Here is a 12,725-nt window from a genome sequence, read left to right on the forward strand (position 1 = left end):
CTTCCGTATTTAATAAGGCTTGAGTAGACGATAGAGATGACAATTTAAAAAAAAAACAACACCACAAAAATACTTGTTACATTTTATTCTACAAACTTTTTTCAATATTTATAATTATATTCCTTTTAACGAACTTGTCTCTCCAAACCGACACCGTTTATTCAATCTGTTATCTATTACTCTTGTCTAGTTTCCCTCCTGAGCCCAAACTAGCTGGTGTTTTATTGGATAAATCGTAGCACGTGACGATACATGGCACGTGACTGTCAGCTGCGCCGTGTCTGTTCCTCATGTTAAAAATGTTTTTCCTGTTTACCAGCACCTGCGGGCTGCTCAAACAACAGGAAAGCGAAGCTTCGAGAGGAGACATTAGTTTGCCGGTGTAATTGCGGAGCGGAGTGAGGTGTCTGAGAGTGATGGGCAGTAAATGTGTGCGTTGTGTTGTTTAGTTCTGTTCTAAAACCCTCCAGCATGTTAAGCAGGCCTGAAGCGCGCTCCCCCGGGGCAGTAGAAGTCGCGCTGGTCCCTGGCAGCAGCTTGTGCCCGGACCTCCAGCACACTGTGAAAGCCAGGATGGCTGCTGCCTCTGCACTGCTCTGCTGCCTCAGTGCTGAGGGTCACCTGATGCTCAGTGATGTTTCTGAACCTGGAGCTCCACTGCATGTTCCTGAAGACTCCTACTCAGAGTGAGTTTACTGGCTTTTCACAACCAGTGTCTCCTCGGGACTCCCTAAAGCAGGAGGGGTGTCAAACCTGATCCGTAAAGGGCCGTGTGGCTGCAGGTTTTCATTCCAGCCATGCAGCAGCACCCTGATTTGGCTCATTCAATCAACTGACACACCCACCCTTTAATCAAGGGTGGGTGTGGCTGCAAGTATTTGACTGTGTGAAGACAGTTCAGTTGATTGAATGAGCCAAGTCAGGTGTGCTGCTGCATGGCTGGAATGAAAACCTGCAGCCACACGGCCCTTTATGGATCAGGTTTGACACCCCTGCCCTAAAGTGAATGACGCATGAAATGGAATGACAGGTAGTAAATTTGAACAATAAATGGTCCCTTGTCATTCAGATTCTTACAAATGGAATAACGATTGAAATCTTTAGTTTTAGACCTCCCTAGGATAAGAGAAGTGGGTGCTTGGTGGGATATCAGCTTTTACAAATGGAATGACAGGGTTTCTATATGTATTGACTTACTTTGAGCTAATGTTGTCAGTGATATCACCTTTTACAAATGGAATGATAAGGTTTCTAGGTGGAATGACATACTTTGAGGCAATGTTATCAGTGATATCAAATTAACAAATGAAATGACCTTGTTTCTAGGTGGAATGACATACCTTTACCTTATATTATCAGTGATATCACCTTTTACAAATGGAATGACAATGAATTTAGGTGGAATGACATACTTTTAGGTTATGTTATCAGTGATATCACCTTTTACAAATTGAATGACAGTGTTTTTAGGTGGAATGACACACTGAGGCAATGTTATCAGTGATATCACCTTTAATGAATGGAATAACAGTGTTTCTAGGTGGAATGGTATACTTTGAGCTAATGTTGTCAGTGATATCACCTTTAACAAAGGGAATAACTGTTTTTAGGTGGAATGACACACTTTGAGCATATGTTATCAGGGATATCTCCACTTACAAATGGAATGACAGTGAATTTAGGTGGAATGACATACTTTTAGGTTATGTTATCAGTGATATCACCTTTTACAAATTGAATGACAGTGTTTTTAGGTGGAATGACACACTTTGAGGCAATGTTATCAGTGATATCACCTTTAACGAATGGAATAAGTGTTTCTAGGTGGAATGGTATACTTTGAGCTAATGTTGTCAGTGATATCACCTTTAACAAACTGAATGACAGTGTTTTTAGGTGGAATGACATACTTTGAGCTAATGTTATCAGTGATATTGCCTTCAACAAATGGAATGACAGTGTTTCTAGGTGGAATAACACCTTTAGGTTATGTTATTGGTGACATCACTTTTAGAAATGGAATGACATTGTTTTTTAGGTGGAATGACATACTTTGAGCTAATGTTATCAGTGATATCACCTTTAACAAATGGAATGACAGTGTTTCTAAGCGAAATGGCATACTTTGAGGCAATGTTATCAGTGATATCACCTTTTACAAATGGAATGAGTGTTTCTAGATGGAATGACATACTTTTAGGTTATGTTATCAGTGATATCACCGTTTACAAATGGAATAATAGTGTTTCTAGGTGTAATGGCATACTTTGAGCAAATGTTATCAGTGATGTCACCTTTTACAAATGGAATGACAGGGTTTCGAGTCGGAATGACATCTCATCTCATTATCTCTAGCCGCTTTATCCTTCTACAGCAGGGGTGTCAAACCTGATCCATAAAGGGCTGTGTGGCTGCAGGTTTTCATTCCAGCCATGCAGCAGCACCCTGATTTGGCTTATTCAATCAACTGACACACCCACCCTTTAATCAAGGGTGGGTGTGGCTGCAAGTATTTGACTGTGTGAAGACAGTTCAGTTGATTGAATGAGCCAAGTCAGGTGTGCTGCTGCATGGCTGGAATGAAAACCTGCAGCCACACGGCCCTTTATGGATCAGGTTTGACACCCCTGTTCTACAGGGTCGCAGGCAAGCTGGAGCCTATCCCAGCTGACTACGGGTGAAAGGCGGGGTACACCCTGGACAAGTCGCCAGGTCATCGCAGGGCTGACACATAGACACAGACAACCATTCACACTCACATTCACACCTACGCTCAATTTAGAGTCACCAGTTAACCTAACCTGCATGTCTTTGGACTGTGGGGGAAACCGGAGCACCCGGAGGAAACCCACGCAGATACGGGGAGAACATGCAAACTCCACACAGAAAGGCCCTCGCCGGCCCCGGGGCTCGAACCCAGGACCTTCTTGCTGTGAGGCGACAGCGCTAACCACTACGCCACCGTGCCGCCCCGTCGGAATGACATACTTTGAGCTAATGTTATCAGTGATTTTACCTTTTACAAATGAAATGACAGTGTTTTTAGGTGGAATGACAGACTTTGAGGTTAAATTATCAGTGATATCACCTTTTACAAATCTAATAAGTGTTTCTAGGTGGAATGACATACTTTGAGCAAATGTTATCAGTGATATCACCTTTTACAAATTGAATGACAGTGTTTCGAGGTGGAATGACATACCTTTAGGTTATGTTTTCAGTGATGTCACCTTTTACAAATGGAATGACAGGGTTTCGAGTTGGAATGACATACTTTGAGCTAATGTTATCAGTGATATCACCTTTTACAAATGGAATGACAGTGTTTTTAGTAGAAATGACTGACTTTGAGGTTATGTTATCAGTGACATCACCTTTTACAAATGGAATGACAGGGTTTCTAGGTGGTATTGATTTAAAGTTACAGGTTTTAGAATTCAGTTAAAGGTATAGGCCCTTTGATGTGGCCAGTTGTTTGACGTCAGTCTGTCTATAAACTGTTTCAAATTATAATCTTCTAAAAGCATGCATTTGCTGGTAATTCATTGATTTTCTTTATTGCAGTCTTACATAATTTCCTAGAATTTCATTTTCAGAGCCTATCTTGAACACTGTAAAGTCAAGGTCAACCAAACTTGTTACCATAATCAGTCATTTCCTGCAAGGTTTTCCATTTTCTTGCATAGAAACCAGTCTGAATGGCAGTTCTTTTTCAAAGAATTTCGGTTTCAGAGCAGATCTTAAAAACTTAAAGGACTACCTCTACCAAAACTTGCCATAGTGATAAATCATTTTCTTATGGGATTAGGCATGTTAGGAACCCAGAGAGATAAAACTAAAATTTGACAAATTTAATTATGATTCAAATTGTAGTTAATTTCTCACTGTTCCTTTGCCACAATAATTTCTTTTCTGTTGTCTGCTTATTTCAAGTAGTAGTTGGTGCACAGGTTTTGGTTATTTCAATAAACTATCATTCAAACACAGACATCAATTGTCACTACTGAAAATGCATTTGTCAAATGTATGAATTAATACAGGATTACAACACTTTTTTCATTCAAAGACAACAAACACATCTGATCTTTCATTATATATTTGGTTTTACCAGTGTTAACTGATAAAAGTGGCATTACGATTGAGCTTTTGTGATATCACTAACATAACCTGAAAGTATGTCATTCCACCTAGAAACAGTCATTCCATTTGTAAAAGGTGATATCACTGATAACCTAAAAGTATGTCATTCAACCTAAAACTGAAAACACTGTCATTCCATTTGTTATAGGTGATATCACTGATAACATTGCCTCAAAGTATGTTATTCCACCTAAAAACATTGTCATTCCATTTGTTAAAGGTGATATCGCTGATAACATTTGCCTAAGAGTATGTCATTCCACTTAGAAACACTGTCATTCCATTGTAAAAGGTGATATCACTGATAACATAACCTAAAAGTATGTCATTCCACCTAAATTCCCTGTCATTCCATTTGTAAATGGAGATATCCCTGATAACATATGCTCAAAGTGTCATTTCACCTAAAAACAGTCATTCCATTTGTAAAAGGTGATATCACTGATAACATAACCTAAAAGTACGTCATTCAACCTAAAACTAAAAACACTGTTATTCGATTTTTTAGAGGTGATGTCACTGATAACATTGCCTCAAAGTATGTTATTCCACCTAAAAACACTGTATTTCCATTTGTAAAAGGTGATATCACTGATAACCTAAAAGTATGTCATTCCACTTAGAAACAATGTCATTCCATTTCATGAGCTGAAAGCATGTAATTCCACCTACATTTCAATCGTTATTCCATTTATAAGAATCTGAATGACAAGGGACCATTTATTGTTCAAATCACTAGCTGTCATTCGTCATTCCATTTCATGCGTCATTCACTTTAGGGAGTCCCGTCTCTTCCCATCATATTGGGTGCCTCCTCTTCCTGCTCTTTTCATTAATTAATTCAACATCTCTCTGTCTCTGTTTAGTTCTCTGTCTGTCTGTTTATGGCCCTTTTCCACTACCCTTTTTCAGCTCACTTCAGCCCGACACGGCTCGCGTTTCGACTATCTCAGAGCAGCACGACTCCGCTCGCTTCAGCCCTGCTCAGCACCCAAAACTCGCACGGTTTTGGAGTGGGGCTGAAGCGAGCCAAACCGAGCTGAGTGAGGCTGGGGGCGTGAGCAGACACTCCCCTGTGCACTGATTGGTGAGGAGGAGTGTCCTCACATGCCCACACACGCCCCGCGAGCACGCTGGGATCTGTAAACACCGTAAACCCGGAAGAAGAAGAATTACAAATTACGGGAATTTCTGAAGCCTTATGCGCCTCGCCTCATCTATACGCTCTTGCCAGTATCTGTTGCCGTTGTCGGTGACAACAAGCCACAGCACCAAGACCAGCAACACTAACAACTCCATGTCCTCCATGTTTATTGTTTACTATCCGGGTCGTGAGACTACCGCTTAAAAGATCACTGATGTCACTGTTTGCGCCGCTTAACGACATCACGTGACGTCCACCCAATGTGTCCACCCACTTCCAGCCAGCACGGTTCAGCGCGGTTGTAGTCGAAATGCAACTCCAACAGCCCCACTCAGCTCGACTCAGCCCAACTCAGCCGCATTGGTAGTGGAAAAGCGGCAATAGTCTGTCTGTCTGTTTAGTCTGTCTATCTCTATATCTATCTGTCTGTTTAGTTCTCTCTGTTTAGTCTGTCTGTCTAGTTCTGTCTGTCTGTCTACACTCAAAAAAAAAAATTGACCCTAAAAAATAGACTTTATGTAATTTAATCACGTGACAATTTTCCATGTAATTCTATCACATAAACTTTAAGTAAATGCCGAGCTTTATGGTACACGTTTCAACCATGTTAAAGGAACGGTCCACCGTACTTCCATAATGAAATATGCTCTTATCTGAATTGAGACGAGCTGCTCCGTACCTCTCCGAGCTTTGCGCGACCTCCCAGTCAGTCAGACGCGCTGTCACTCCTGTTAGCAATGTCGCTAGGCTCAGTATGGCCAATGGTATTTTTTGGGGCTGTAGTTAGATGCGACCAAACTGTTCCGCGTTTTTCCTGTTTACATAGGTTTATATGACCAGTGACATGAAACAAGTTCAGTTACACAAATTGAAACGTAGCGATTTTCTATGCTATGGAAAGTCCGCACTATAATGACAGGCGTACTAACACTTTCTGCGCGCTTCGGCAGCGCATTGATATCTGAGCTCCGTATCAATGCGCTGCCGAAGCGTGCAGAAGGTGTTAGTACGCCTGTCATTATAGTGCGGACTTTCCATAGCATAGAAAATCGCTACGTTTCAATTTGTGTAACTGAATTTGTTTCACATCACTGGTCATATAAACCTATGTAAACAGGAAAAACGCGGAAGAGTTTGGTCGCATCTAACTACAGCCCCAAAAAATACCATTGGCCATGCTGAGCCTAGCTACATTGCTAACAGGAGTGACAGCGCGTCTGACTGAGTCTGACTGACTGGGAGGTCGCGCAAAGCTTGGAGAGGTACGGAGCAGCTCGTCTCAATTCAGATAAGAGCATATTTCATTATGGAAGTACGGTGGACTGTTCCTTTAAGGTAATGCAAATAAATTACATAATGGTTATGGATTTTTTTTTTTTTTTTTTTAAATAAACCTTGGATAAATGGGCTCAATTTTTTTTTTTTTAAGATATTTTTTGGGCTTTTTTTCAGCTTTATTATTGGATAGGACAGTGTAGAGACAGGAAATGAGTGGGAGAGAGAGAGAGACAGGGAGGGATTGGGAAATGACCGCGGGTCGGAATCGAACCCGGGTCCCCGGATTTATGGTATGGCGCCTTATCCACCTAAGCCACAACGCCCCCGTGAGTCAATGGCGAAATTAAAATGATTTTTTGATTCCGCTTGAATTGTGACATGAATTTCACATATCTTGTTTCTGAAATTTTAAATATAATTATTTGTACCAATAAGGTCACGATTTAGTAGGAAGAAGTTTGACACAATGACTGAAAATGTTGCCACCTGCCATCTACTGTGCTGGAGTGTGATGTGCATGTCAGTCCCTGCGAGATCTCAAGTAAAGTATACATGATTTGTTTAGCTATAGTTCGTAGTAGGCCAGTTCAAATAGCGTTTATATGATTTAATTGAATATATTTTCAATTTTATAAACTTAAATTTTGTGTAACTATTTCTTAATATTTACCTGGACCAAGAATCATTTTTGAGTGTAGTTCTCTGTCTGTCTCTCTGTCTGTCTGTTTAGTTCTCTCTATTTAGTCTATCTATCTATCTGTCTGTCTGTTTAGTTGTCTGTCTGTCTGTCTCCATCTGTCTGTCTATTTATCTCTCAAGTGAGTTAGTTGCCTGTCTGTCTATCTGTCTGTTTCTCTTGCTAACTACAGTGCTGAGCGTAAATGAGTCCACCTGCTTTGAAAAGTAACATTTTAAACAGTATCTCAATGAACACAAACAATTTCCAAAATGTTGACAAGACAAAGTTTAATATAACATCTGTTTAACTTATAATGGGAAAGTAAGGTTCATAATATAACTTGGACTACACATAATAGAAAAAGACTGATGTTGCAAAATGTCGCCAACTTGTTCATTCCATGCCTAGAAGACTTGGTGCTGTCATTAAAAATCATGGAGGCCATACAAAGTATGAGATGTAGTAGTTTTTGTTGTGGGGTGTACTCATTTTTGCACCACCCGAATTTGAGTAAAACTGAAAAAAAAAAGTGTAATCTAAGTTATATTATTAACCTTACTTTCACGTTCTAAGTTAAACAGATGTTATATTAAACTTTGTCTTGTCAACATTTTGGAAATTGTGTTCATTGAGATACTGTTTAAAATGTTACTTTTCAAAGGGGGTGCACTCATTTACGCTCAGCACTGTATGTCTGTCTATCTCTTGAGTGAGTTAGCTGCCTGTCTTTCTATCTCGCTGTCTGTTTCTCTCGCAAGTTATGTCTGTTTACTTGTTTAGCTAGTTGTCTGTTTTTTGTCTTTGTCTGTCTGTCTCTCGAGTGAGTTGTCTGTCTGTCTGTCTCTGTTTTTCTAGCTAGCTATATTTGTCTGTCTGTCTCACTAGTGAGTTAGCTGTCTGTCTGTCTATCTATCTCTGTCTGTTTCTCTAGCTAGCTATGTCTGTCTGTCTGTCTTCAGTAAGCACTTTGTCCTGTTCAGGGTCATGGTGCATCTGATGGATCCGGTATTCAAGATATGGCGGAACTTGCTCAATATGTTTTTCTCTAAGTAAAACAATTTGGATTAACTCTTCCCTGCCCAGATAAATCATGGTCTGTCAGAATATAAAAATATTCATTTACCTGTGTTGCTGGATTTATCGGATGCCATGTATACAGCAGGTAATAAATTTAATAACTTTAATATATGTAAAATGTATACATTTCTATAAAGCTGCTTTATGACAATGTCCATTGTTAAAAGCGCGATACAAATAAAATTGAATTGGATTTTATTTGAATTGAATATATCCGTGAAACACTGGAAACCAGTCAGGCTGGATCAAACCCATGTGAACATGGGCAGAACGTTTACACAGGCTGTAACGCAAGCTCATGATCGAGCACTACCTGCTGCACCACCATCAAAGTTGCTCTCTTTCGCTCATCTACTCTCCATAAATCTTCTGTGTTTTTGTTTTTCTAAAAGAATCCTCAGCCATATTTAGACTTAATGTTATATGTTGTGTTTTTTGTTTGATAGCTTTCTCTGGGAGGTGTCCACTGAGCTAAATAAAGCCAACAAGCCCAGACTCCTGACGATGACACCAACGTGTAATCTTCAACTTCATGAGATTCATTCAGAACAGCAGCTGACCTCCGTGTCCAAGTGTGCTGCAGACAGACTCCTGCAGCTTGTCAATAAGGACTTCAGTGAGTGTTAAAGCATGTTATTTATTCATATACCTAACCTTCCTGCACATGTTTCACTGGTGTAATGCGAAAACATTAGCCAGAACCTTGGAGATCTAACTTTGCTATTTAACTAGTAATCATTAATTGGGTAACTACTTCCAGACCAGAAGGCCATGTACCTATTGCTTAGATCCACTTTTAACATGTTAGTCTTGAGGAAGGACTTCAATTAAACTGTAAATCATTATGTTGTGAAAACGTTTCTGCCTTCTCAACATTCTCAATCGTAATATCATGCTGTTAAATAATCACATTACTGCTGCTTAGTATTTAACTTTATCCTCTTCATCGTGTCACCGTTACTGTTCCAGATGGGAGTAAGCTGGCCTCTATGAAACTGCTGTCGTTCACTGACGGCCTCTGTTACCTCCTGCTGAACGGCTGTATCCTGGTACATCTTCGGTGGCAGGAGGGCTCTGCTGAGCCACAGCTGCTGTCTTCCTGTGTCCTCAGCCTGCCTTCGGAAACTCAGGAAGTGTTCACTGACTACCAGCTCTGTAAGGGCATTCTGTTCATGCTAACGAGCCCTGGATTCATATGTATCCTTTATTAATTAGTATGTTGAGCAGATGTCTATAGATAGTTTTCAATGACGTCACGTGACGTCCGGGGAATGCCCCCCAGCCTCCATCTTGGAGGGCAAACAAAACGGACCATCACCACTACTGGCTACGTTATCTCGGATGAATTTATGAAGTTATATAGTCAGTTTTCTAAAATAAAGATCAATGTCGGCAAAATCAAGCAAACAGAAGTATATAGATACATTAGACGACATCTCACGACAACGGTATGCAGCCAAACTGGCCTTGATTGGGGGAATTGACCCCTACGAAGTGGACAAAGATGCATTTTCAAGTGACTATGCAGGGCTGCCAAAGCCTGAAACTGACTTCATCAAACTTTAAAGGCTGTCTGATATATACAACTTTATATATTCACAGCGCGCCTTTTGGCGGATGCCGCCTTTTTCACGGCTGAATCGCGCAGATCCGATTTTTTTTGTTTTGTTTTGGGGGGGGGCGTTGGAGTGTCTGAATGTAATTTCAAAGTAAATTCTGGATTAAAATTACTAAATAAGCAAATCCGTTACAGTCCATGAAACAGGAAGTATAAGGATGAGAAAAAAACAGTTTAAATCGGAAAGCTGTGCACATTTGCACAGTCCTGCACACCGCTCAGGCTGTGCAAATGTGCGCAGCTTTCCGATTTAAACTGGTTTTTTTTTTTTTTTTCTCATCCTTATACTTCCTGTTTCATGGACTGTAACGGATTTGCTTATTTAGTATTTGTAATCCAGAATTTACTTTGAAATTATAATCAGACACTCCAACGCCCCCCCCCCCCCCCCCCAAAAAAAAAAAAAATCGGATCTGCGCGATTCAGGCGGCATCCGCCAAAAGGCGCGCTGTTTGCATCCCAAACACAAATCAAATCATACAGAATAGACCTAAAATGTTTTTCAAAAATGACCCTTGCGTGAGTGAAGTGACAAGTGTCAAATAGAAACGTGACAAATGAGCGATATTAAGTGTACATTACAATGTAAACGTACACTCAGCGGTTCCAGTTAGGCATTCTCCAGAGATTGTTTACACGATGTTTTGGTTTCCAAAAACAAACTTAAACACAATTGATTGTTTATTTAAACAACTTGCCACTTATAAAATGATCGGAGCAGACTTTGCTGTGTTTGGAAGGCTGATAATCCTTGTGGTTGATTCTCGCAAGCCATAGATTTCTCCTTTGTATGCCGAGTTTGTTTGCTGCCTTCGTGCTCCCGTACAGTGGGAATTCCATAAAAGCTCCGCTTGACTTCATCATCTGACCTATTACGACAGCTGTGAATACAACAAGTGTGCACCATTGCTAGCTTTAAATAGTAGTAATGTAACTATAAATGTAAATGAATGTAACTTGCACGCTACAATGTGTGCTCAGTGACCTGTACGGTAAGCTAGCCCTCCAAGATGGCCGCCACCAGGGAATCCCCGACTCTGTGGCGTCATGTGAAAACTATCTATAGGGGTGTTCACACGGCAACTTTTACTGCGGTGTAGCACCGGGGCTGCCCCGGTAGAGCGTTCACACGGTACAAAGTTATACCAGTGTAGCTCCTGAAAGCTGCTTAAACCGGTGCAAATCTAACCCTGCTCGGGAGGTGGTTTAAGAAATTTACTCCGGAGTAAATACTAGTTTGCGGGGCAGCACCGATTTATAAAATGGGATGTCTGAACGCTACAGGGGTAGACTCGCTACGCGTGAGGAGAGTTCATTACATACGGGCATTGCATACGTGTCTTCATCCACGTTGTTTTCCCGGCGCTTGGTGATGCCATGACAACCGTCCACATGGCCATGAACGACACGAAGTCGTCGATTTGTTGCCGAATGAATTGTAGAATGCGTTGTTTTCGTGCTCTCTTGTACTTGCACAACCTTTCCTTTCTCTCTTTTACCCTTTTACGGTGTCTGATAGACCACAACATAGAAAGTTTTTGTCTGGAGAAGTATAAACCATGGTTTTTCGATATATCAATCACAAACAAGGCGGGAAAAGGAAGTACATTTTCACGCATGCACATATTTCATTTCCGCATTATTACTATCGTATAGCACGGTCGCAAAAAATGCCATGTGAACGCAAGTGGGGCTGCACCGGTGCTAACACGCTTCTCTCTAGTAAGCAGGTTTGTGACGTGTGAACGCTCCACAGAATTTACACCGGTGTAAGATATATCGCAACAAAATACATCGGTGCAGCATCAATGCAAATGTGCCGTGTGAACACCCCTTAACTGTTGTCTTTGTGTAAAACATTGAGTCCACTACTCGAGGATCGGCAGCACAAATAAAGTAGCCAATAAGTACACCATGTTTAAAAGTCCTAGTGTCACTGCTGTGCCTGATACGCATGTACCACTGCCTCATACACGACCGTGACAATGCTACTGCTGTGCTCGGAATGTTAACCACTCAAGTAATATCTGGGCTTATGGTTTTCCCTTTAAAAGGGTCTGATTCACTGTGCATCAAAGCAGCTCTGCTGCCATCAGTAACCACAAAGAGACGTACTGGTTACAGGCTTTCCTGATAAAATGGCCAGAATTGTAGGTACCTGGACAAATTTGAATGCTGGAATATACTTGCTTTTAACTATATGTACATGTACACACCCTGACTGCTGCACCTGTCCTGCAGTCGTTCAGTACTTGCCCATGTGGTGCAATACCAGTGTAAATAATTGAAGTATAGCACCATGTGATACTGTGTCCACAACTGACTAATGCTGGTGTATCAAATTATTATTACCTCCGCCAAGGAGGTTATGTTTTTGGTAGCATTGGTTTGTCTGTTTGTTGGTTTGTCTGTTAGCAACATTACAGAAAAAGTTATGAACGGATTGCTCTGAAATTTTTCCCAGAGGTGTGACTGGGCACAAGTAACAAGCCATTAAATTTTGGTGGTGATCCGGATCACCTTCTGGATCCTGGAATTTTTTTTAAAGGATTCTTGGTGGAGGTCTGCGCTCTCCGAGTGCTTTTCTAGTTCTATACTGTGCTAGACAGTTATTGAGTAACACTCGCTGATTTTTCTATTATCTTTTGTGTTTGAATGAATTAAAAATTGCCGACTAGGGATATAAGAATTTACCCAATTCACGACATGATTTGATCCATGGTACTGGGTCAAATCATAGACGCGTGATTTTGATTTTCACAAATTTTTTTTTTTTTGGAAATGTTAAA

General features: G+C 40.8%; 1 protein-coding gene across 2 annotated transcripts in view; it reads left to right on the plus strand.

The window, feature by feature from the left end:
• The first annotated feature begins 259 nt into the window (after positions 1-259).
• The window catches only part of spg11 (SPG11 vesicle trafficking associated, spatacsin), a 92,404-nt gene continuing 79,938 nt past the window's right edge, over positions 260-12,725 (plus strand). For both annotated transcript variants that reach the window (XM_060914583.1, XM_060914584.1), the window contains exons 1-3: positions 260-686; positions 8,765-8,934; positions 9,288-9,515. In XM_060914583.1, coding sequence (XP_060770566.1) covers positions 472-686; positions 8,765-8,934; positions 9,288-9,515 — 613 coding nt within the window. In that variant the 5' untranslated portion in view covers positions 260-471. The remainder of the gene's footprint in view (positions 687-8,764; positions 8,935-9,287; positions 9,516-12,725) is intronic.

This window comes from Neoarius graeffei, chromosome 2 (genome assembly GCF_027579695.1).
Source record: "Neoarius graeffei isolate fNeoGra1 chromosome 2, fNeoGra1.pri, whole genome shotgun sequence".
Classification (NCBI taxonomy): Eukaryota; Metazoa; Chordata; class Actinopteri; order Siluriformes; family Ariidae; genus Neoarius; species Neoarius graeffei.